This window comes from Solanum dulcamara, chromosome 9 (assembly GCF_947179165.1).
Source record: "Solanum dulcamara chromosome 9, daSolDulc1.2, whole genome shotgun sequence".
Lineage (NCBI taxonomy): Eukaryota > Viridiplantae > Streptophyta > Magnoliopsida > Solanales > Solanaceae > Solanum > Solanum dulcamara.
This window is the reverse complement of record NC_077245.1, coordinates 66,288,404-66,312,784: the sequence shown is the minus strand read 5'-3', so window position 1 is coordinate 66,312,784 and position 24,381 is coordinate 66,288,404. Positions and strand designations below refer to the sequence as shown.

The 24,381-nt window shown below is 35.0% G+C and overlaps 1 protein-coding gene across 1 annotated transcript; it reads left to right on the top strand.

Moving 5' to 3' along the window:
* Nucleotides 1-10,501: 10,501 nt before the first annotated feature.
* LOC129903063 (probable xyloglucan endotransglucosylase/hydrolase protein) lies at nucleotides 10,502-12,452 on the top strand. Its single transcript, XM_055978543.1, has 4 exons — nucleotides 10,502-10,827; nucleotides 11,170-11,270; nucleotides 11,492-11,685; nucleotides 12,038-12,452. The coding sequence occupies exons 1-4, from the start codon at nucleotides 10,641-10,643 to the stop codon at nucleotides 12,441-12,443; spliced, it is 888 nt and encodes a 295-aa protein (XP_055834518.1). The 5' UTR covers nucleotides 10,502-10,640; the 3' UTR covers nucleotides 12,444-12,452.
* The last annotated feature ends 11,929 nt before the right edge of the window (nucleotides 12,453-24,381 follow it).

Sequence of the window (24,381 nt, the reverse complement as noted above, 5' to 3'; positions counted from 1 at the left end):
ACCACTCCTACTTCTGAGGATGATTTTCGAGGAGCGATTGCTATGCTCACCCAGTTGGTGGCTGCTCGAAATAGTAGCCAGAGTTCACCAACTCCTAGCTCTAGTTATCAAGAGCCGTCTGCTGCCACGAGGATCAGAGATTTTCTGAGAATGAATCCACCGGTCTTCACGGGTTCTAACGTTGATGAAGACCCCCAAAATTTCATTGATGAGATGTGGAAGATACTAAAAGCGATGCATGCTACAGAGATTGAGGGTGTTGAGTTGGTGTCTTATCAACTCAAGGATGTCGCAAATGTCTGGTATAACCAGTGGGAAGAAAGTAGAGGTGAAGATGCAGAGCCTGCTCTTTGGGATGAGTTTGAAAGAGCATTTCTTGATAACTTTTTTCCCCAAGAGCTACGTGAAGCAAAAATTAAGGAGTTTGTGAACCTCAAGCAAGAGAGTATGACTGTGAAAGAATATAGTTTGAAGTTTATTCAATTGTCCAAATATGCCCCAGAAATGATTCCCCATATGAGGTCTAAGATGAGGAAGTTTGTCTCTGGCCTAGGCAAACATGTAAAGAAAGAATGTAAGGCAATGCTAATGATTTCTGACATGGATTTTTCTAGATTGATGGTGTATGCTCAGCAGGTTGAGGATGATAAGAAAAAGGACCGAGAAGAACACCTAAGCAAGAAGGCTAAGTCTGCTGGGCATGAGAATGAGCAGAAGCAAGGAAAGGGTAACAAGTCTTTCTTTCAGAAAAGGTCTTCCAATTATGCACCTTCCCCGACAAATACTTTTACACCTAATACCAGGTATGATCAAAGATCTCTAAGTCACCAAAACTTCCGATCTCAAGGTTCTCAGTCCCAATTAAGTATGGCTCAAGGTTCTAGAGGGAAACCACCATGTGCTAGATGTGGAAGGCTCCATTTGGGAGAGTGTCGTGTGGGCACCAATGCTTGCTACGGATGTGGAAAGATAGGTCACTTCCAGAATGAGTGTCCTTCAAAAAGGCAGGGAGATGGAAGTAGTAGAGCTCAGTTTTCTTCTGCAGCTCCACAGAATAGAGGTAATCATAGAGGTGCAGCTTCAAGTGCAGGTGGGGGAACCAACCGCCTGTATGCTATGGGTAGTCGCCAAGACCAAGAAAACGCACCCGATGTTGTTACTGGTATGCTTCGAGTCCTTTCTTTTGATGTGTATGCATTACTTGATCCAGGTGCTACATTATCTTTTGTGACTCCTTACTTGGCTAGTAAATTTGAGATCCTTCCTGAGTGTCTTCTTGAGCCTTTCAGTGTGTCTACTCCTGTTGGTGATTCTATCTTAGCTGAGAGGGTCTATAGAAATTGTACTGTGTCAATCTATCATAGGGATACCATGGCTGACTTAGTTGAGTTGGACATGGTTGATTTTGATGTGATTCTTGGTATGGACTGGCTTTATTCTTGTTATGCTTCGGTTGATTGTAGGACCCGAATTGTCAAGTTTCAATTTCCAAACGAGCCTATCTTAGAGTGGAAGGGGAATTCTGTAGTGCCTAGGGGTAAATTTATTTCCTACCTTAAGGCCAGAAAATTAATCTCTAAGGGATGTATATATCATATAGTTCGAGTCAAAAATATTAATGATCAGACTCCATCTCTTGAGTCAGTTCCCATTGTGAATGAGTTTCCTGAAGTCTTTCCTGAGGATCTACCCGGAATTCCTCCTGATAGAGAGATAAACTTTGGTATTGATATCCTTCCTGATACACAACCTATCTCTATTCCTCCTTATAGGATGGCTCCTGCTGAGTTGAAAGAGTTGAAAGAACAACTGAAAGACCTCCTAGATAAGGGGTTTATTAGGCCAAGTGTCTCACCCTGGGGCGCTCCTGTCCTATTCGTGCGAAAGAAAGATGGGTCCCTTAGAATGTGCATTGATTACCGACAACTAAACAAGGTCACCATTAAAAACAAGTACCCTCTCCCCAGAATAGATGATTTATTTGACCAACTTCAGGGTGCCACATGTTTCTCTAAGATAGACCTCAGATCAGGCTATCACCAGTTGAAAGTGAGAGAATGTGACATCCCGAAGACGGCTTTTCGAACCCGCTATGGTCATTTTGAGTTTCTTGTTATGTCCTTTGGATTGACAAATGCTCCAGCAGCTTTTATGGACCTCATGAACCGAGTATTCAAGCCATACCTAGATACGTTTGTAATTGTCTTCATCGATGATATTTTGGTCTACTCTAGAAGTAAGAGTGAGCATGCTAATCACCTTAGGATTGTCCTTCAAACTCTTAAGGAGAAGGAGTTGTATGCTAAGTTTTCAAAGTGTGAGTTTTGGCTTGAGTCTGTAGCATTCCTAGGTCATATTATATCTGGGGATGGAATCCAAGTTGATACTCAAAAGATTGAGGCAGTTAAGAACTGGCCCCGACCCACCTCTCCAACCGACATAAGGAGTTTCTTAGGTTTGGCTGGTTACTACAGGAGGTTTGTTGAGGGATTTTCATCCATATCCTCACCATTGACTAAGCTGACTCAGAAGAAGGCTAAGTTTCAATGGTCTGATGCTTGTGAGAAAAGTTTTCAAGAGTTGAAAGCTAGATTGACTACTGCTCCAGTACTATCCCTACCCGAAGGAATGGATGGTTTTGTAATCTATTGTGATGCTTCAAGAGTTGGGTTGGGATGTGTATTGATGCAGAAAGGTAAGGTCATTGCCTATGCCTCCAGGCAGCTTAAGACTCATGAGAGGAACTACCCCACTCATGACCTTGAGTTGGCAGCTGTGGTATTTGCTCTTAAGATTTGGCGTCACTATCTTTATGGTGTACATGTGGATGTGTTCACAGACCATAAGAGCTTGCAGTATGTATTCAGCCAGAAGGAGCTGAATTTGAGGCAAAGGAGATGGCTAGAGTTGCTCAAGGATTATGACATGAGCATTCTCTACCACCCAGGTAAAGCAAATGTAGTTGCTGATGCTCTTAGCAGGTTATCTATGGGAAGTACAACTCATGTGGAAGAGGAAAAGAAGGAGTTGGCAAAGGAAGTGCATAGACTTGCGCGTTTGGGAGTTCAACTTATTGACTCTAGTGAGGGTGGTACAATAGTACGAAATGGAGCCGAATCATCTCTAGTTGCAGAGGTGAAAGAAAAGCAAGATCAGGACCCTATTCTTCTTCAACTGAAGGATGAGGTTCACAAGCAGAAGGTAATGACTTTTACCAAAGGGGGAGATGGAGTGTTGAGATATCAAGAAAGATTATGTGTTCCAAGTGTTGATAGTATTAGGGAGAGAATCATGAAAGAAGCCCATAATTCTAAGTATTCCATCCATCCAGGTTCAACAAAGATGTATCATGACTTGAGAGAAGTATACTGGTGGAGTGGAATGAAGAGAGATATAGCAGAGTTTGTGTCCAAGTGCCCAAATTGCCAACAAGTTAAAGTTGAGCACCAAAGGCCTTGTGGAGTGGCTCAGAATATAGAGATACCGGAATGGAAGTGGGAAATGATCAATATGGACTTCATTACCGGTTTACCACGAACCCGCAAACAACATGACTCTATTTGGGTGATTGTGGATAGGATGACCAAATCGGCCCATTTCTTGCCGGTTAAGACTACGAACACTGCAGAGGATTATGCCAAACTGTATCTTAGAGAGATTGTTAGACTGCATGGAGTTCCTTTGTCTATCATCTCTGATAGGGGAGCTCAATTTACTGCTCAGTTTTGGAAATCATTTCAGAAGGGCTTGGGTTCAAGAGTGAACCTTAGTACTGCTTTTCATCCGCAAACAGATGGCCAGGCAGAGCGTACGATACAGACTTTGGAGGATATGTTAAGAGCCTGTGTTATTGACTTCAAAGGTAATTGGGATGATCATTTACCTCTTATTGAGTTTGCATACAATAATAGTTTCCATTCGAGTATTCAAATGGCTCCTTATGAAGCTCTGTATGGGAGGAGATGTAGATCACCAATTGGTTGGTTTGAAGTTGGTGAAGCTGAGTTGATTGGACCAGACTTGGTTCACCAAGCTATGGAGAAGGTGAAAACCATACAAGAGAGGTTGAGGACTGCTCAAAGTCGCCAAAAATCCTACACTGATGTTAGAAGAAGAGATTTAGAGTTCGAAGTGTACGATTGGGTATACTTGAAAGTTTCACCCATGAAGGGTGTGATGAGATTTGGAAAGAAAGGGAAGCTTAGTCCCCGCTACATTGGTCCTTATCAGATTATGAGGAGGGTAGGTAACGTAGCCTATGAATTGGAGTTGCCTCCAGAATTAGCTGCTATTCATCCCGTGTTTCACATCTCTATGCTTAAGAAGTGTTTGGGAGATCCTTCACTTGTTGTCCCAGCTGAGAGCATTGGGGTGAAAGAGAGTTTGAGTTATGAAGAGATTCCAGTTCAAATTCTTGATCGTCAGGTTCGCAAATTAAGAACTAAGGAAGTGGCATCTGTCAAAGTCCTATGGCGAAATCAATTTGTTGAAGAGGCTACATGGGAAGCTGAAGAAGATATGAAGGCTAACTATCCTCATCTATTTATGCCTTTTGATGACGATATTCAAGGTAATATTCCTTACTTCTACCTTTGAGTCGATGTTTATTCTTGAGTTTGAGTCATTAACCATTTGAGTATCGGAGTTGATGTATTGATGATATTCATTCTTTATGTCTCCTATTTTCATCTTCATTCGAGGACGAATGATCCCAAGGGGGAGATATTGTAACAACCCCTAAAATGTTGTATGTCGGTATTTCAATTCTCGACAAAAATAATACAGCCTCTGTATTTTGGGCATAACTTTTCATAGGTTAGTCCAAATTAGGTGATTCAAATTTCTGGGTAATCACAACATCCTTACCTACAACTTTCATGAAGAACATAACTTCAAATTCGGAGTATAAGTAGGTCAAATAAATTAATCTTTGCAAGATATAGTGCTGTGACGAAATTGAGTGTTGATAGAAGAAAATTCATATCTCACTGTAGGTTGCTCCAAATTGGTTGATTCTTGAACGATATGAAACTAGACTTCCATATCTACAATTCTTATGAAGAAACCAAATCCTAATAAGGAATTTATCTTATTCAAACGTAGCTTCGAAAATGAGTATTCTGTTAAAAAGAACTCATCTTACCTACCATGGAAACATCTAGATGCATTTGACATCATGCATGACATAAATTGTCCTCCATTTAACATCATCCATGACATCAATATATTCCATTAAATTTTCAGATTTTTCTTTATAATTATTTTATTTATTGTTAGGTCCCTCTTTCCCACCTATAAATACCCACCTTATTTCCTCATTTTATTCATCAAGCTTTCCTAAGCATTTCTTCTCTCTATATACTTCTTCTCAAATATAGTTTTAGTTTTAGTAGTATAAAAATACTACTCCGGTTATTCTTATACTCCGGGTAGTACACAAAACGCTCCGGCGAGAAGAAAAGGCTAGGGGTCCAAGAGTGTTCAAATTCGGAGTAAACCTTCGGATTTAAGGTATGTAAGGCTTTCATAGCATTGGATTGAGTTCGTCCATGCGCCCAATATTTAAATTTATTATAATTGAGTTATAGTTGAGTTTTATTCAAATCTTGAATTCTAGATGAATTAATTCTTTTTCTATTGAGTTTGATATATTTATGCATTAATATTATTATTATTGTTATCTCTCATATTATTGGAATTATTGTTCATGGCTACTTTCCCATGAATTCTAATTGATTTGATGTTCATGAATATTTTTACATATGTTTTGAGTAAAGATGTTGGCTTTTTATTATTTTTATTGATAAAAAGAGAGTTATATGAATTAATACTATATATGTATTTTATTGAGTTTTGAAAGAGTAAAAGAGTTGAATTTGAATGAATTTGAGAAAATGATATTTTGAGCAAGATGGTTTGATGAGATGTAAATGATGTTTTTGGAAGTATAATGATTGATGAACATGAAATGAGATGAGTTTGATGATTTAAATTAAAGTCCAATGAGACTAGATGATGAGTTTAATATGAGCACATATTTTGGGAGTAGTATTGAGCACCGAGTTGGGTAAGAGTTTAATTGACTCAAACCCCAGAACTACGTAGCCAGCGTAGGATGGAGGCTATGCCTCTTAAGTCCCAAAAAGAGGACTTTGATGAATGGATCCAAGATGGTGATGTCCTTTACCCTGGCAAGGTATTGGATGGATGTGGCAACGACATCGCTTCGTTGTATCATCGCTAGCTCATAAGTGATGGTTGTCGGTTAGAGAAACTCCCAACTGAGTAAGCATTGCTTATTACTATTATTTTTATTATTATATTTTAAACTTGCATTACATATTCATGTTGAGATGATGTTGAGTTCTGAGCTGAGTTTTCTTGAGAGGAGTTTCTTGATATCTGTCCTTACCTTCCTGCCATTTTACATACTCGTACATTCCACGTACTGACGTCATTCGACCTGCATCGTTTTATGATGCAGATACAGGTGTTAGAGATCCTCAACAGGCGCATCGTTGAAGATCATTTCTTTTCAGCTATTTGGTGAGTCCTTCTTGTATTCGAAGGAACTCCTTATCCTTTTATTATTGTTGAGTGTGATGTTTCTTTTGAGGTAGCCATGGACATGTCATTGGCACCATCTAAGAGTATTAGAGGCTTCATAGACAGAGTCTGATGATGTAATCGGAGTAGTTCTCCTTAGAAACTACTTCTTCTAAGAATTATATATTTTTCCTTTGATTATGACAATCCCACATTAGTATTATTAAGTCTTCCGCTGATGAACAAATGAGTAATAAGACCAAATGGTTCTCTCGGAAGCCAGAGATGGTTTCTGAGTGCCGGCCACGTCTAGGGTACCCTCTCGGGGCGTGACACATTTAAATTAGACATTTGATCCCACACCATTCACATGATCACCTTAGAACTCACCTGACTCAGAATTCGTTCAAGTGTGGCCTAGGTTAAATTTTTTTCAAAGTTACTACCCGAAGTTTTATAACCCAAAATCCTTCCCCATTGGTCTATCCATAACAACGGGAATAGGTCGTTACAATAAGGGAAGCTACCTTATTAGACATACATCCATACCCTATATTTTCAAATAATTACATATATTCTCACTAACTAAGAATTTTATACCATATGTATTTGGCTAACATATATCTCGGAACATGTATTTGAATGCGACAAAATACATGTATCCTAGGTGAAATTTGTAGTTATGCAAACTGAAGGAAAGGTAGATAATTAGATAATCAACTAATGGCGGAATTTGTGTTGTTTACCCTTACTCTTATAATTTCTTGTTTTTAGATTTCTGTCACTATTCAGTATTTCTTGCACTTCAATTCTGATATATTGTTTTTGTAGTTTTTTAGAATGCTTTGTCATGCTTTATTTAGTATTTTATCATGACTTTTTTATTTATGTCATTCTTTCCGAATTGCTTTAAATTCTTTTGCCTTAAGTCAATGATCTATGAAAAATAAGCTTTTCCTAACTTTGAATGTAAGAATAAGAGATAAAATTTGCATATACACTATTTTTCATATAGCATGCATCTAGTATTCGAGGTATATAATTATTCTCTCACAAAATAAAATAGATAAACTATATTGTTGTAACGATACTTCAAATCACAGTGTACATTGAACACAAAAATAGTCAAATCACATTAGAACTTACACTGTAAGTACATACTCCCTTCATTCCAAAATAATTTAATTGTTGGAGTATTTTTTAGTGTTCAAAATAATTGAATTGTTCACTATTTAATATAGATGTTGTTTTTTTTTTTTCAATTTTACCGTTAATTAATTAAATTTTCAAGGTTGAGTTCTAAGAATGAATTAAATGAATATTGAGAGTTAGCATGAAGTTTAAAAAAGACAAAAATGGAAAAACATAACTAATTTATATCTTTGTTTTTTTCTTAAGATGTGTGTCATATTTCAACAGTTCAATTATTTTGAAAATGGAGGGAGTAAAATATTACCTAAATTTCTAATTTTCGTAAGTAAAAATCAGAGGAAACGAACATGTATTTATAACAAACAAGTCTAGTATGAATAAGTGCTATTATGCCTTCTTAAAAAAGTTATAATCTATTCAATATGAATATATACTATTCAAATTACATCTATTTTAGAAAAATACTTTCATTTCAACATTTTTCATCCACACCTCCCATCCAAAAGAAAAGTAGTTTCAAGTACCTTGGGTCTATCATGCAAGGCAGCGGGAGGATTGATGATGATGTCACACACCGTATTGGGGTAGGGGGGATGAAATGGAGGTTTGCTTCCAATGTGCTATGTAACAAGAAGGTGCCACCACAACTTAAGGGCAAGTTCTACAAAGTGGTGGTTAGACCGACTGTCACGATCCAACCTAGGGCCTAGTCGTAACACGGGAATCGAAACTCGAAGGGATCCAACCAAGCCTCTTGTACATATCATAAGCATACATAAGGTAAAAATATAAAAGTGGAAACATCATAAGAGAGTCTAAACCATGAATAGAAATCTGAAAATGTTTTATGACAACATAGACTCAAACGTATGTCCAACTAGATGCCTCTAAAAATGAGTATGGGCGGAGGCTAAGACATGTCCCCAACTCACCCTCAAATTTTATGATGTAAACAAAAGTCTTTAAAAATAAAATCAATAATCAACTTGAAACTAGTCCCTGGTCAATGAGGATTCACCACAACACCTCCGGATAGGAACGCCTACTAGTTACATGGACGATAAGGATCTTCAACCTCAATCCCTACATTATGAGAAAATGTAGGCAAAAAATATGCATTAGTACGTTGGAATGTACTAAGTATGAGGGCGTGACATGCAACGTAAATCATGAAATGCAAAGGTCAAGTAAATCACACGATAAGATGGAATACGTAAAGTCATGAGAAAATCATGTTGACCAAAGCATTTAAAAGCATAAGTTCAAAATCATAACATACTTAAGAAATCATACACATGTGCGATAGGAACCATAACCGACAATAAGACCATGCGAGCTATAACATGGAATCCGATGATCCCCACATCGAGAAGGGGGAGGCTACTTTGCCAAGGTAGACTCCTAATCAACAACATGTGTTATTTGTGGATCCACTAGCTAGGCCATAAAGGCAATCTATGGTGGCACGTAGTTATGAGACAAGAAACTTTATATAAGGACCCCTTGCTTCGAGCCCCCACCTCAAGTCCACATTCGGTGCTAATTCAATCCCACAGGGGTGTGTGTGTGTATATATATATTATTTTTTAATTTTTTTTAAATTTTGAGGGATGTTACACCGGCTATGTTATATAAGGTGGAGTGTTGGTCAGTTAAGGTCTCTCACGTTCGAAAGATGAAAGTTGCCGAGATGAAAATATTGAGATGGATGTGTGGGCATACTAGGAGCGACAGGATTAGAAACGAGGCTATTCGGGACAAGGTAGGAATGGCCTCGGTGGAAAACAAGATGCGAAAAATGCGACTGAGATAGTTTGGACATTTGAAGAGGAGAGACACAAATGCCCCAGTGTGGAGGTGTGGGAGGTTGGCTACGGATGGTTTCAGGAGAGGTAGGGGTAGGCCGAAGAAATATTAGGGAGGGGTGATTAGACATGACATGGCGCAGTTACAGCTTACCGAGGACATGACCTTAGATAGGAGGGTATGAAGGACCCACATTAGGGTAGAAGGCTTGTACATAGTCTCGTTATTCCTCCCTATTAGTAGGCGCATTAGTGCACTATAATTTCTTGTACTTTTATTTCTGTTATTATCTATCACTTTCTGTACTTTGATTATTCTATTTTATCTCTGTCGCTCTTGTTATTTGCTTCCGATATATGCCTTATCTAACCTCTTTCTATGCTTTTATGCTTTTATTGAGCCGATGGTCTTTCAGAAACAGCCGTCCTATCTTGGTAAGAGTAAGGTCTGCGTACACTTTACCCTCCCCATATCCCACGTTGTGGAATTTCACTGAGTTGTTGTTGTTACCTCATAAAAAGTTCAACAAGATACTACTTTCTCCGTCTCATATTAAATGGACACTTTTAATTTTACATGGTGATTACGTGATCGAGTAATTAAATAGGAAAAATTTAATTAATTCTATTTTGATTTAATAAGTAATTAAATAATATGAAACCAATATTTTTAATAAGATGTCAATCTAATATGGGACACAGTATTAGTTATGTATTCCTAGGGCAGTTTCCACATGGACCCATCTTTGATTGATTGAGGGTAACATGTGCGTGGCTCCGTAGATTGCTCCCCCAATGCGCACTGGACAAACGCCTTCCACTTAATTATATTGGGACAGTAAAACTACACTTGCAAGTCCAAATATAGCACCGAAATATATGACAATATCTCACTTGCTTCAATGTTCTCTTGACACATGACTAGTGTTCTTTTTCAATGTAGTATTTCGTCCGTATCAAGTGAATTGTTAAAGTATGAATAATCTTATGAAATAAAGGATAAAAAAATGTCTCAATAATTCCCAAAGAGAGTAACATTCGAATCCCATCTATAAATAATGAACCATATCTCTATTAGCTTTGCCTTATCCATTTGACCAAAATCTCATTCAATAAAACAGAGGAAGATAGTAAGTAATGGATATGAAGGGAGTTTTAATTGTTTTGGTTTTGATTAATTTGTCAATATTGGCAAGTTGTGGGGCGCCAAGGAAGGCAGTTGATGTGCCTTTTTGGAACAACTATGAACCTAGTTGGTCAAGTCACCATATTAAGTACCTTAATGCTGGTACTACTGCTGAGCTTCTTCTTGACAAATCTTCAGGTAAAAGGACTTTTTTTTTTGTATGTATACTATATCGTCTCATTTCAATTTAATTATTTTATTTTCATTTTTAATCAATTTAATTTTTTCTTTTTTGACAACCCTTTTAATTTTAATGTTCGACATGACATATTAAAGAAAACTTTCGTATATTGTACGTGCTTTTAGTTGTAAATTGCTAGATTCAAACTTCGTGCGGGAGTATGTTGAAACACCTATGCTTTTTTTTTGTATCTTTTCTTTTTTATATTTTGAACTTTTTTTTACTGAAAATCTTAGCTTCACCACTTAAAATCCTTGAAAGGTGTGGTTTACTAACTTTTGAATTTTGGATGATTGAAGGAACTGGATTTCAATCAAAGAGATCATATCTATTTGGTCATTTCAGCATGAAAATGAAGCTTGTTGGAGGAGATTCTGCTGGTGTTGTCACTGCATTTTATGTAAGTAATTTACTATCTTAATTGTTAGTACTAATATATTAAAAAGAGATGAAAGATTTGGTTTTGTAGCCGTTTATAATTTTTTATTTATTTTTGTATTCTTTGACAAGATATTTTCATTTTTAACACAAGACGTCTGATTTTTATTTTTTTACTAATTGGATTTGTTAGTGATTACAAGAGATCATTTCTCTGATATTTTTATTATTGTTGATTATCAGTTATCGTCAAGCAATGCAGAACACGATGAGATAGATTTCGAGTTCCTCGGGAATAGAACCGGTCAGCCATTCATATTGCAGACTAATGTGTTCACAGGAGGCAAAGGAGACAGAGAACAGAGGATCTATCTCTGGTTTGATCCAACCAAGGACTTCCATTCCTATTCTGTTCTTTGGAACACCTTTCAGATTGTGTAAGCTGATATTTCCTTTTCAAACATTTTTGAGATTAGATTCCTAAAAAGAGAAATTAAATAACAACATATCTTTGTGAGAAAGGAAAGCACCGACTACAAAAATATTATAGATAACCCAAGTAAAAGAACCAGTAATAGTACAATGAAGAGAGAGATAATAATAGAATACTATTAATGATACTAATGATTAGAACCATGCTCTTCGTCACGAAGAGAGAAAATTACTTGACTACTTACTGAAACTTTATTTTAATCCTCAATGTACATACTTTTTTTTTTATCTAGACTTATATTATTAATGAATTAGAGATTGTATCATGTCATCTCTAATCATTTCTAATAATTACAGAATCTTCGTGGACGATGTCCCAATAAGAGTATTCAAGAATTCAAAAGACATCGGTGTGAAATTCCCGTTCAATCAGCCAATGAAGATCTATTCAAGCCTATGGAACGCGGATGACTGGGCCACGAGAGGAGGATTAGAGAAAACCGATTGGTCGAGAGCACCATTCACCGCCTCCTATACTTCGTTCCACATCGATGGCTGTGAGGCAGTCACCCCAAAAGAAGTGCAAGTTTGTAACACCATTGGCATGAAATGGTGGGATCAAAAGGCTTTCCAAGATTTAGATGGCCCTCAATATAGAAGACTTCAATGGGTTCGACAGAAATTCACAATATATAACTATTGTACTGATAGAAAAAGGTACCCTAAATTTCCTCTAGAGTGTACAAGGGACAGAGATCTTTAATTACTTCTTGTATGTTGGTGTGGTGGGGTGGGGTGGGGGGATTTCCACTAGCTAGAGATCTTTAATTGCTTTATCAATTTTCATTTACTCTTTATATAAATTGCACCTTTTATTTAGAGATGGATTCAGAATTTTAAAGTTTAGAATATACTAAAGTTTTCTATCTGTTATATCGTCTTAGTAATTCGGTGTAATAAGTAAGTTCAATTGATATATATTGCATTAATTCAGTTTAATTTTGTAAATATTTAATCTATGTAACTAAAAATTCAGATAAGAAGACTTAGTTTAACAACTACTAAGAAAGTAATCGTAGGTGATGATGTTACTTATCTTTAATTTGTTGCTATGATACTCAATAAATGTAACTACCAAAGACATAGTAGAGTTTATCTATAGAAGACGAACATGATGTCAACATCACCAAAGATTTGGTTTAAGTACCTTGATAGTTACATTTCTCGAGTATCACAGCAACAACAAATGACAAGTTCCGTCGCTACACCAAAAATGATGTTTAGCGGTAATTAATTAACGGCAATAGCATAATTACCATTAAAAATATCTTTTTTAGAGAAATTAACACTCTTTGTAAATGTCGCTAAAGCCTATAGCGACATTTGATCTAATGAAAATTAACTAATGTCGACAAAAGTTTTAGCACTCTTTATTAATATACATATTTATGCCGCTAAAAATTATTTTTGTTATAGTGCTTGATTATCTACCACCAAAATGCTGATAATTTCAATAGATTATAAGACTTTTTCATAAGTGTCTCAACATCCATTGATACACAAAGGTGACTGTGTGCCAAAGATTATACTAGTTAATGAAAAAATAAAAATTTATTAGGTCAAACTAAAAAGTGACAATCGTCGTAGGTGTTGTAGATGGTTTTGTTCAATGCGAAATGGGACAAATTTATAGATGTTCACCTTGGAGCAAAAAAATAGAGAAAAATAAATAAATGTTCCCCTTTCCCCACAATCAACTGTAAACACATTTTTCAAGAAAATCTAAAAAAGTAGACTTTTCTTAAAAGTTCTGTCAAATTTCTAGATTTTCTTACCATATTAGAATTGATAACTCATTAATTACATTAGCTTTTTAAGATTCATACTCCCTCTTTTTTAATTTACTTATCAAATATTTTCTAATTTAATTTATACTTTTACTTTATTATTTTTGACAAATTAAGAAAGTACAATTTTTTTTTTATTATATCCTCAATTTATTAATATTAAAGCAATATCTTTGAAAAGTATAGTGAATAAATATATTGAGAATCCTGTCAATTAATAAGGATAAAATGATAAATTCTTATACTAATTATTGTTTTGTTAATAGATGTGTTAAATCAAAATTTAATAAATAAATTAGGACGGAGGGAGTATTAGAATAGATAACTCATTTATTACATTTAGCTTTTTAAAATTTATTTTAGCGATTTTGTTACTATAATTTCAACATCCACTATGTTGCTATTGTTATTGCCACCCATTCATTTTCTTTCTCTCAGTTTTAGTTTTTTTTTTTTTTTTAATTAAAATTGATTTCCTTAATAGGCTTGTATAAGGTATTCCAATTTGTACATAATTTTCGTAAGATTTTTAAATTGATGGTTAACTAGTTGATTATGATTTCACATTTATACACACTTGCAAGATAGGACTTCAATTTGATTGATGGCCAAGTTGATAATGGCTTTAACTGAAGCAAAATGTTCTGAAAGTGCAGTATGTGACATTACTTGAATTTCATTGGTGCATCCTTTCTTTTCATTCTCTATCTTTATAGTGATTTGTTGTAAACATGGTTAAGTAATAGATTTTTTTTTTAATAATTAAACTTTTAGATAAGATGGTTGTATTTTTAAATATGATCTCAGAACAAAAAATGATTAGAGTTCAAGTCTCACTATTATTCATTATAAGAAAATAAAATCCACGTGTTTCCCAACAATAGAGTTCAACAATAGAGTCCAAGTCATATATAATTGTAGAAAAAAAAAGTATACTCTTAATTAACCCAAAAGAAAGGGTTGACCTCATTTAAAATATAAATGTAGACATAGGAACTCATTTGGATTAGCTTATAAACTACTTATAAACTGTTTTTACTTTTTTTTAGTATTTGAATAGGCAATTTAAAGTCATTTTGTGCTTAAAATAAACCTAAAAAATTAATTATATTTATTTGACTTAGTTTATCTAAAACAACTTATAAGCTGTTTTCAGCTTATAAGCAGCTTAAAAAAAGCTTATCCGCTAATAATAAAATAAGTACAAATAACTTTGAGATTCTTTTTAATATTGTATGAAAAAGCATATGATAAAGTACTCCAAATAGACATCTGGTGATGATTGAGAAAAAAAGAATTCATATTAAATCTATAAATGTCACAAAGGACATGTACGAAGGAGTGATAACTAACGTGAGAATATTAGCAAGAGATATAAATAAATTTTCCACAATAATTTCTCTACATCAGGAATCAACATTGAACCTCTGCTTACTCAAGTTATGGACGAGTTAACCAATACAATATAAGATAAAGTCACATGATATATATTATTGCTTGACAATAATATGTTACTTGATGAAACAAATGAAGGTGTCAATTAAAAATTTGAACTACAGAAAAGCATTTTAGAGAGTACATATTTTATGATAAGTAAAAGCAAAGATTGAATACATGCATTACAAATTTAATCAGTATCATAATATCATTGTCAAGGTGAGCTAGAAGGTATTGTTTTCCTGACCCAAAATACGGGGGAGACATGATGGCGCATACCACTAATCCCTTAGGCAAACAATGATTCATGTTAATCCATTTAAACAAGTATAGAGAGAAGTAAAGTGAAAACAATATATATGTGTCATTAAAAACGATTCACAACAATAAATATGTGAGAGAAATACATTACACCTCCCAGAAGCTGATGTCATAAGCACAAAACCATCTAGGTAGATGCAAACAAGTGAGGAAAAAGATACACAATCTAGGAAAGAAAACACTTGATAAAAGATAAAAAATGATGTCCAACACTACTCATCAACCAAGCAGTTCAACCAAATAACTCAATGCTACTCCTCAATGATCTGATGCAACTTGTTTGCAACAAGAACTTGGACCAGTACCTACAAAGGTCCAACTAGTGTAGAGTGAGTATGGAAAATACGTCTACTAAACAACATCATTGACCGATCATAAAAAAACAGGTGGTGAGGGTTGGTCTTTCCATCCTATCCTCTCCACTAATCAATTATAAGCTCATCAATAAATACTTCTAATTCGAGTTGTAAATGAGATCGAATAATCACGATCCTCAACAATTTATCAAAAGTAAGCAATTTAGGCAACCAAACCCTCATATTTCTTCAAGCAAATAATTCATGTAACGATATAAGACTTCAATTATGAAGTGAGCTATATAAGTATGACACGTAATACATTGTCCAAATGCACTAATAAACATACACATCATCACTAGATTTCACGTGACCCATGGGGTACTCTTGAGGTCCATGTACTCTCCTGAAAATCGATTCGTAGACACCTAAGATAATTGTTACGATTTTACAAAAAGCATTAGGCTGTGAGGCCGCAAAACATTCTTTATATGCAAAGATCATTTTTTACAAAGGCGAATAGAAAGCAGAAACCTCATTGAGATATTAATATAATAAAAAACCATATTTCAAGTCAAACAAAGTGAAAATAAATGAACCGCCTCAAGATTTTGTGACACAACACAAAAGAATCTAAGATTACAAATACATATTCCAAAGTCTACAAATTGTCTAAAATGAAAAGGCAGTAAAATAAAATAAAGGAATCCAGATTGTTGCGAGGAAAATGAACAGCTCCTCCTAAACTATAGTATGTGTTACGTCATGAGACCCCACCCTAGATGTGACATGGCACTCGAAATCTCATTAGACTCGAGAGCACCAATCAACCTGCTTAGCTCAGAATATTCGATACAAATACCAATTTAAATACCAATGCAGAAGATAAGGCCCATTTCAATTAGTATTCAAGAAAATTCAAAAGAGAAGACCAATTTGACTCTTAATAATAAACTCAAAACCAACTAACCGTAGGTCTACGAAATCTCTACTAACAAAATAAAAATACCTATGTCGGGACATGACCCCTGACATACCATGAAAATAAAAAAAAAGACTGATAAAAGAAGAGTCCACTTTTCGAAAGATGGAAAGCCCACCACAACGCTAACTGTTGTTGTCATGATCCAAAAGTAGACGTGATGATATTTGCCTTATTCTACCAAGACAAGTCAGCCTAAACACTACTAAAAAAACTGCTGAAAATGATGAACAGGGTCGCTTTTTTGGTCAAACTCGACGAAAAAGCGACGCAGTTACTTTCGTCGCTTTTTCGTTGTCTCTTTTCAAAAAGTGACGGACAGGGTCGCAAAAAGCGACAGATTGTGTCGCTCCTTTTATTTATTTATTTTTAAAAAATTATACCAAAAACGATGGATTGCGTCGATAATATTTTATTTTTTAATTATTTTTTTCAAAAATGCGAAGGAAAAGGGTCCCTATCTGTCATTTTTGTTCTTGGTGTTCTTGATAACTTTCAGAAAAGCGCCCAGATAGGGTCCTTTAATCTGTCACTTTTCTTTTTTTTCTAGTCTCATTTGGTTTCGAGAGCCTCCCTCTCCCTGTAGGTCGAGCCTCATTTTTAGTCGCCCTCTCCCCGTCCCTTACTCGTCTTTTGAAAGCTGTCATCCTGAATTTTCTTTCTGTATGCCGGGGAAAGTACCTCACCCTCAACTTTCTCCATTTATTATTATATAGAATTTCCTCGGGTCTCTATAAAACAGAATGAAAGGCCCGGGTGGAAGCACAAACAAAAGGAGAGAGAAAAAGTTGAAAAGAAAGGCTCTTTCTTTTGTCCTTCCCCCTATGTTTTCCCTATCACTAGTGGTTACTCCTACCGAACCTCATTATTTAGTGTCTCTTCGAAGACCCAGAGGTGGAAGCGGTTCTGAAAAGTGGAACCCATGACCGATCACCATCGATAAAGAAGAATCTTTCTAAATCACTTCGTGTCAGTGGGGCCTTCAAGCATCCGAAATATGTCTGGAAATCACTTGGATGTTCCCCTAACCCAACCCAGGAATGGAGCGGAGGTAAGTAAGTAGTCTCGTATGAAATTCAGAAAACATTCATATCTTGTACTTTAGTAAGGGTTCCAAACCTTCCAAAAGTGATAGGTATGTGTTCTGTCTTAGCACTCTCTTTCTATATTATGCCAACATAAAAAGAGCAATGGAAAGGGGATTTTCTGGTGTGGAAACTGTCACTACCTAACCCCGTGGGCCATGACTAGTGTCCGAATTGGACACTCGTATACACACCTATTATCTATAGTCAATCGGCAATTAAACATGATATAGAATTTATATGGGCAGCACATCGTCTCAAACTGTCACTTATATATTACCAAAATCACCTATCTCGTGGGGAGTCTTAATTGTTAAAAATATGATAACATAATACGTAAGCCGACAATGCTTCCACTCCGAACGTAAATGTCCAAAAACATAAGCTATACTAGTACACCGGACAACATCTATGTACCACCCACATATATGTCTACAGACCTCTAAGAATATCAACAGTAACATATGATGGAACAGGACCCCGCCATATCCATGGATAAATAAATATATACATCAAAATATCTATATTGAAATTCTAGGCTCCGGGACAATAGAGCACTTCCAAAATAGCTGAGTGGAAATTCTAAGTTGGCGGATCCTCGAAATTAATATTTGTACCTGCGGGCATGAAATGCAGCCTCCCAAAGAAAGGGGGTCAGTACGACATATGTACTGAGTATATAAAGCATAAAATACCATAAAGGAGTTTACATTTGAAATAGGCAATCAGGAGACAAGTATAATACCGATAATCAAGAAATCATTGTACTTGTGCCTTATGAAATAAAATCATTCATGATCATATCATATATCATATCCGGTCCATTATGGACTCGGTGAATCTGTCATATACATGTATATCATATTCAGCCCATCATGGGTCTCGGCACCATCATCATATCACCATGTCATCATATTATATCATCATATATATATATATATATATATATATATATATCGTACCCGACCTTCTAGTGAGGGACTCGGTGAATAACGCAGTGAAACTGTGCACGAATATATACCCGGCTCGGGACTCGGTGAAAGATACATTAAGGCATGCACGAGTAGAGTAGTGAGTAACCATATGCATTTAAATCATCATTTGAGACTCAAAGGAATAATTCAAATGAAAAATCATTTGAAAATCAAGACAATATTCATTTCAAGTAACCTCCGATTGACATTATAAATTATTTCAAATATGAATTATACAGAAGTATTATTTATACTAAAATACGACTTATACCAACTTGGATGACTGAAATCATACATATGAGTCAATACATAACGATATAAATTCTGAAAATTAAGAACATTCGCCATCCTAGTATATCTAAGAATAAGAGCTTCGTTGGAATTTTATACATTCGTCGTCCATTTATTTCATAAGATCATGCCAAAAGAAAGAAAGGTTAGCTTTATATACCTTTAGCGTTTATATGAATATGTTGTCCAATATTTTCTCAACCTATATTAAAACGTTAAGCACTATGGTTAAGCTATGAACATGAATAAAACATACTCTACCGTTAGTAGGTTATTTCTAAAAAAAATTTGGACAGCACCTCCCCTATACCGCTCACTTTTCCCACTTTCAAATCAGTCATATAATCATCAAGTAATATCAACAATCCAAAATATTGACATAAAACAAAATTTATTATTGACAATAAGCCTAGAATGTTGCCACCCGGATTATGTTACCCAAAATCGTAAGTTCAGAAAATCGAGTACCTCAAGTTGTGTCCACATTTTGAAATTGAAAACGGTAAAACTGGACTTAATGACCTCATGAAACTTTTAGATCTATGTCTTAAGTTTTCAACCCAAAAGAAATCAATTCAAAACTCATTTATTACAAAAAGATATCATCAAAATACTAACAGCTATACATGAGAGATTTTTCAATCCAGAATCTGGACAAAATTTTTCTCATGATTCATCCCTTTCTTTTGACATAATAACAGCAGATATAGACTACAACATAAATATAAGAGTTGTAGGTACGTGTATTATCTTTCCAAAACATGTTTAATATCTAAAATCAAAGGTCTACACAATTAGATATTCCAGAATTACTACCAGCTACACAATCCGAAAAACGGATTTGAACCCTCACAATCTTCATACACCTTTTTCCTCCAAATTCAAGAACAACAACTCATCAACAACATCCAAGCAATATCAAACATTATTATACATCATTACTAAGCTAATTCCATCCATTTAAGCTACCTAAAACAACCCTTTAACCCATAAATCTCAACAAATCACCAAACTAATTTATAACGCTATTTTCTCCGTTCTAATCCGTTAAAACTCTAACTAAACTTGTTAACAATGAAAAAGGAATTTTAATATTACCTCAAGTGTGCAGCAAACAAACTAAATCTTCTCCTTATTGGCTGATATCTAGCTCAAATTGAAGCCAACGCGACGTACAACAATTTTCTCTTCATGAGCTTCAGATTTCGGAACTCGAATTTTGGTCGGATTGGGATTTTCTCTCAAGAACTTCCTCTCTCTCTCTCTCTGGAAATTTATGGATGTTTTATTATTTGAGGATTAAGATATAAACTTAAACAAATCCCTTAAGGATGTGGTTATTGGGCCTGACCTCAGTTGGAATCGGGTTGGGCCGAATCTACTATCCAGCTTGACCCCTCTGTCTTAAAACAGGCATATCTCCTTATTACAATGTCATCTCCAGACCCACGACCTATGGTTGGAAAGATATTTAAATTTTCTACAACTTTAATTTTGTAGGTTTTCACAAATTACCAAATTACAAAGGGGTTATGGCCTCCCGAAGTCAGCTTATCCGAAACATGAGTTTAAGAAAAAAAATATTTGATGGTTTTTATTTTGATTTGGCTCAAGAGTATTTCTTGAGATGTATTTTTACTTCACATAAATTATCCATATAAATAGTCATTTATAACAAATCATGTCATTTTAAAATTTAAAATTAAAAGTCCTTGAATTTATATTCGTCAGCTCACAAATAGTTCAAGAAGCAAAAATACGGAATATAATAGAAACGCATAAGAACTCTTGAATGGAAAAGAGATGTAACTCTAGTTCTTTCAAAATTGATAGTCAATCCTTTTTTCCATTTAGAGTATCAGTCTAGTCACTCAACTTATCCACTCATGGAGTGCATTTGGTATAGTAGTAGTCTGGTAGTTGAGACTTCGCCCCTTCTTCTTCAGTAAAGCAACAGTGGCTGGGTGCAAGGAGAATCGATCAAATTAAGGTACATAAGCATCTCAGAACCGATGAAATAGAACTACCCGAGTTTCCATTGCAAAGTCCATCAATCGGAATCAAATGAAGGTCGAAGGACCATTCGATTCATTAAGGGGCATAGCAGCGCCCTCGCCTGGCGCCATTTTTGGACCTAGTGGCGGTTAGACATCCTTAGATGAAAAAGTGGTCTTTTAGGATTGGTCATTGTATGTCACCACCTCCCACCTATCCTACACATTCGAAGTAGATGAATCTGCCTAAGTAAGGAAGCGGGTCTTAGTGTGAGTCATTTCACTCGGGAAAGAACAAAGAAAGGGCAAACAATTGTTTAAGCTGCCAATAATTTCTTTAAATTAGTAATTTGACTGAGAGAGGGACGATCAAGTCATAGATTGGGGAAAAAATAGGTAGGCCTTCTGAGCGGTCATTTAGGGGCCATATCAGCGACCCATCATTCTTTCCTAATCTGTCAAAGTCCGTTCGAAGCGAGCAAGAGATAGAGAAATCCTCGTTCATAGATGTGGAAGAAGAACAAAATGAAGTGAGAGGCCGGGGGGAGGGGCAGGGAAAAGTGTCGACTCGATAAGGCTCGACAATCGGGAGAAGCAAAATAAAATCAGGGTTTGGCCAAAAAAGAAGCGGCCTCATATGAGAATGGAAAACTGGAGCATTTTCTCCATTGGTGGATGAAGAATTGCTAACATAATAATTTCTGGTTGACTATGTTCCTAGAAAAAGGTGACTGAATTTCACTCTTTATCATTTCTTACTACTCCTAAATTCCCATCAAGTGTTGTCTTATTTTCCAAGCCAAAAGAGGGGCCAGCCTCATCGTGGTGATTAAAGGAAACCTCTGATCATTCACCTCTAATATGACACGTTCTCTCCAGCTTTTCATACTTTTGGAGAACTTCCAGCCATCAAGGAGACGAAAAGCTATGTGAAGTAAAAAAAAAAAGGTCGCCGATTGCTACTCTCTCTGGACCTTAGGGAGTTTTTCCTAGAGCTGAATTGCGCGTGCATTTCTGCCAGAGCGGGCACTACGCTAGGATGTGGAACCTCAAAATTTAGGTGCATCTGAGCACGTAGCCCCTCTAAGTAAAATCCAGAAATAGGAGGGTAGCTAAAAGGGTAGTTGTAGTCAGAGATTGGTTCAAGACACGACTCAGACCTCGATACATTTGATCTTCATTGTCCTTATTATCCACAGATCTATTGCTCTCCTTTGAAGGTAAAGCCCGTTTCAAGACAAGTCATGGTATCCGGGAACGAACATCGAAAGGGAAGCTTTTTTTCTAAAGTGAACAACTGGATTTCATAAGAAGAAACTCCGGTTCCTCTCGGTGGCACTGGGTAAGGAAGTTGAATGTTAACTCTTCTTGGTTGTTAGCTCAAAGAGAGGGAAGTACGCCGTCTTGTATGCGAGACCTTCCATTGATCTAGGAAGCCTGGTGTAGTTTCTTTCCCAAAGAACCCTTTTTCAATCCATAAGGCCAAAAAAGGCTTGTTGACACCCAATTTTGACCCTCCACAACGCAAATTAGCTATCGAGCTTCTTTGAATTTCAAATATTTTTTGAAATAATTAGCTTTTATAAAAACAAAGATATTTTCATGTTATTCTTAACTATTTTTTTTATATATATAAATTTTAGTATAATATAAATATTTCTATAAACTATATCTTTGATTACTATTTATGTAGTTATTCAAAAATCATCCCAATTTTTTTTATTTTTAACTAAATACAATGTTAGTTAGGTTAGTTTAATTATAGTTTGCATTTGTGAAAATTTTAGTTTTTTCTAAAAAGACAAAAAAAAACCAATCTCCCACATCAAAAATTGCAAGAAACTTTGAAGTTTTTGGAGCCTATATAAAGGCTCATATTCTTATTAAGAAGAGGGAAGAAGTGGGAGGTTCTTTAGCCACCCCAAAGTTAGAATTTTTTTAACTTGACTAGGATTTTTGGTCTCTTGTCCGCAGCCTAAAAGTTGTGAAAATTTCTAGATTTCAATCTATATTTTTCTTCAAAGAAAATAGGAGATTGAAGTCAAAATTTAGGCTAAGAACAATGTTCTTATAACGTCGAATCCACGAAAGTTCGAGTCTAAATTTTTAATCTTTTATTTTATTTTTTTGTAGATTGGAGTTCCATCAAGCTCTTGGGTGGTGGTGAAGTTGTCTTTCGCTCATCATCTTCAGTTTTGTTGCCCGAAAAGAGGTAAAATCTTTCTCAGCATTATTTTATTTAATTATTTTGATATTTTATATTTAGTTGATTCTTAGTCTTATTTTTTTAGTTAGCATTTATTAAGAATAATTAGATTAATGATAGAATTTTTTTATAGTTAGCAGGTATTAGAATTAATTAGCTATCATGTGTTAAGATTATTTCATGAAAGATCTTAGTTTTGTTCATCATTTTTCCAAATAGTTTCCTTTGGCAATATAGATTTTTATGTTTTTAATTTCTTCTTTTAACATGATTTAGATAACAAAAAATATGCTTAAAGTTATTATTCAATTAGAATTTTCATGGCCTAATTGATTTAATTCTTTCTTTAAAATTTGAGCTAGTATAACGTATACATTAAATCCGTGTTCCTTAGTTACTTGAATATATTTCTTCTTTCCTTTCCTTTATCCACATATATGCATGTTGTTAGTCACTTCTAGGATGCTCATCAATTTAATAACTTTAAATATCGTGATATGTTCCTTGGTTTAGCTTAAAATAAGTAAATGCTCTGTAATTTTATTTTGATGCATGTGATATAAATTTGAGTCCATCTTTGGACCTCATCGTTGCATGTCGTTAAGTTTTGAGTCTCCCATCATCTGTTTTGAATTCCTGGAAAGTTGATAAATAGAAAAGAAGGTAATATTCATGATTTATGTATTGATATTGGGCTGTATACACGAAATACAAGTGAAAAATAGTGTTCTATACACTGATATACAGTATATATATAGTCTGATATACAGTTATATACAACAGATACAGGGAACAAACAGGTGGTATAATATGTGTATATAGTTTGATATACAGAAATAAAATTGTGTACACTGTATACAATATATATATATTATGATATACAATGTGTATACAACTGTGATATATACAGTGGAATTGTGCTTAAGGCCCAAAACGCAAATGACCCAACAACTTAGTCCAGGCGTACAAAAACTAAGTGTCGGACAATATTTTTATGTGTTATTTATTATTTATTTATATTAATTCGGGTTGTAATAATTTATTTACTTATGTTATTTATGCTTGTTTAGCCAGACCCCACATTGTGGGATTTCACTAGATTGTTATTGTTGTATTATTTATGCTTGTTTAGATATTAATTTTAATTTGTTTTAACTTAATTAGATTCCCCTAAAGATAAACCAATTCATGTTAATTTACTCTTTAGATGATTTTTTTCCTTTACTTTTTTTTTAAATACATGCATATTATATTCAATTTTTAAGTTG